General features: G+C 28.3%; 1 protein-coding gene across 1 annotated transcript in view; it reads right to left on the reverse strand.

The window, feature by feature from the left end:
* LOC112680995 (titin-like) overlaps positions 1 to 2171 on the reverse strand; it is a gene marked incomplete at its 3' end in the record, with an annotated part of 25510 nt that overhangs the window by 1494 nt on the left and 21845 nt on the right. The window contains exons 6-7 of the mRNA XM_025551262.1: positions 1568 to 2129; positions 24 to 784 (exon numbers count right to left, since the gene is read on the reverse strand). Coding sequence (XP_025407047.1) covers positions 24 to 784; positions 1568 to 2129 — 1323 coding nt within the window. The remainder of the gene's footprint in view (positions 1 to 23; positions 785 to 1567; positions 2130 to 2171) is intronic.

Genomic DNA, 2171 nt, shown 5'->3' on the forward strand with positions numbered 1-2171 from the left:
ATTGGTTTTTCCTCATCTTTAACTATTAGTTCTTTCTTAGTAATAGTTATTTCGTCCGCTGATTCTTCCTTCTTAATTGAAGGTTTTATCCTTGGTTTTAATGTCACTTCAACGTCTTTAGTGGGTTTTTCTTCATCTTCTTGTTTCTCTTTTTCCCTATTAAGACGTTTAAAAATAGCCTGTTCAGGTGAATTTTCTTCATTTTCTGTATCTATTATAATAACTTCATCTTCATTCGATATAGGTACCTTCGGTTTTTGATGTGATGAAATATATTCAGGTTTCATTTCTTTCGGTATATCTATTATCTCTTCATGTGAGTCTTTGATCAGTTCATTTGGTGGTATTATGTCAATATGTGTAATTGAAAATTCTTCTACTGGAGCTTCTATTGTGGATTTTCGATGCAGTTTTACATTTCCAGTCATAGAAATTTCCTCTTCCTCGTATGTTTGAGCACTTATACTAAACTCTTGTTCTATAGTTTCCTTAGGCTTAAATAGTTTTGGTATGAACGTAACACTAACAATATCTTCTTCATCCGTTATTGATTTTTTCTTTAATGGCTTAAGTGTTGCAAATGCATCTTTTATATTCAAATCAAGTAATGGCTGTTTTTCATCCTCAGTTATTGAAACTTTATGATTGGAATCAACTATGTTATTATTTCCAATTAAATCATTTGGTTTATTATCTTTAATATCAGGAATAAAGTCTAATGTTTTAACGGCTAAATTATTCAACATTTGCAAATTATCTGCTGGGCTTGTGTCATTCGTATCATCTGAAAAAAAAATATTAAATTAAATTAAATGAAAACACAAAAATATAATTAAAAATAGTTAGTACGAGATAACTCCAAGACACCAAACCATAGAACCATAAAATATATGTCAACGCTTCAAATTAATAAAAAAAAAAAATTTCAAAAATATTACGGCAATAAAATGCAAAAATTATTTTGTAGAAAAAATTCTATTGTCTCTCCTATTTACCATTGTTTTTGAAGTTCAACACTGCAACCTATCAGAAAATGTCCACTGAGAATTAAAAAAAAATCATACTAAGTCTCAATAAAGAGAAAGAGTTATAAGTACAATATTCCACCATAAGCATCCAAAAAAGAAATATGTAAAAAAAAAAGGTGTCCAGGTCGTTGCGATTAGAGAAAAAATAAAAAGTAACACATTATAATATATAAAATAAATCAAATGTGAAAAAATGGTTAATCTTTAAAAAAAAAGAATAGTTGAAGAATCTAAGATAAAAATCCATATCATTCAAATTATGATCAAAATTTAAAAACTACATTAACATAAAATAAATAAAAATAAATCAAACATAAAAAAAGGCGAAAAAAAAAAAGTTGATTTATAAATTATAAACAAATTTAATTAATTTTACACACACATAAATTTAAAAAAAAAAGGAAATTTAAATAATAAAGACTTTCAAATAAGTAAATCGATTACAAAATAAAATAAATAAGAAATTCTTAATAATAAGAAAAAAATAACAATCACAATAAAATCAAAAAAATCACTTATTTTTATGTCAAATACAATACCTTCGGTAGTGTTCTCAGATGTGTAATGTAGAGAAGTATCAAGGACTTCAACGGGTGACATAAAATCGTGTATGTGAAATGAATCAGCAACATTATGTGTAGTTGGGAGATCCAGTGTATGATTATTATCATGTGTAATGTAACTTGTAAATAATGTATTAGTGGGTGTATTAAAAACATTAACAGTAGCCTCATCAAAACTAACTAAATCAATGTCATCTAATAACATCGTCTTATCATCAGTTAATTGGGTTACCTCAGGTTTCAACTCAATTACATCTATATATTCAACCCCATCTTTCACCGATTTAATAGTCTTTTTCTTCGTAACCTTTTTCAATCCATCCTCCATCACCGTTGTTGTTTTTATATCAACGGATGTGGCTTCCTCTTCAATTGGTCTAGCCTCTTCGGGCTTAACCGATTCGATTTCAGGCAATGGTTTTGTTTCCTCATCAGTTATTTCGGTTATCTCAGGTTTGGACTCAATGACTTCTACATTTTCTACTCCGTCTTTCACCGTTTTAATAGTTTTCTTCTTGACAACCTTTTTCTTTCCACCCTCAATCACCGTTGTAGGTTTTATATCAGCGGACGTTAATTC

The sequence above is a fragment of the Sipha flava genome, unplaced genomic scaffold, assembly GCF_003268045.1.
Source record: "Sipha flava isolate LNK unplaced genomic scaffold, YSA_version1 18362_pilon_pilon, whole genome shotgun sequence".
NCBI lineage: Eukaryota > Metazoa > Arthropoda > Insecta > Hemiptera > Aphididae > Sipha > Sipha flava.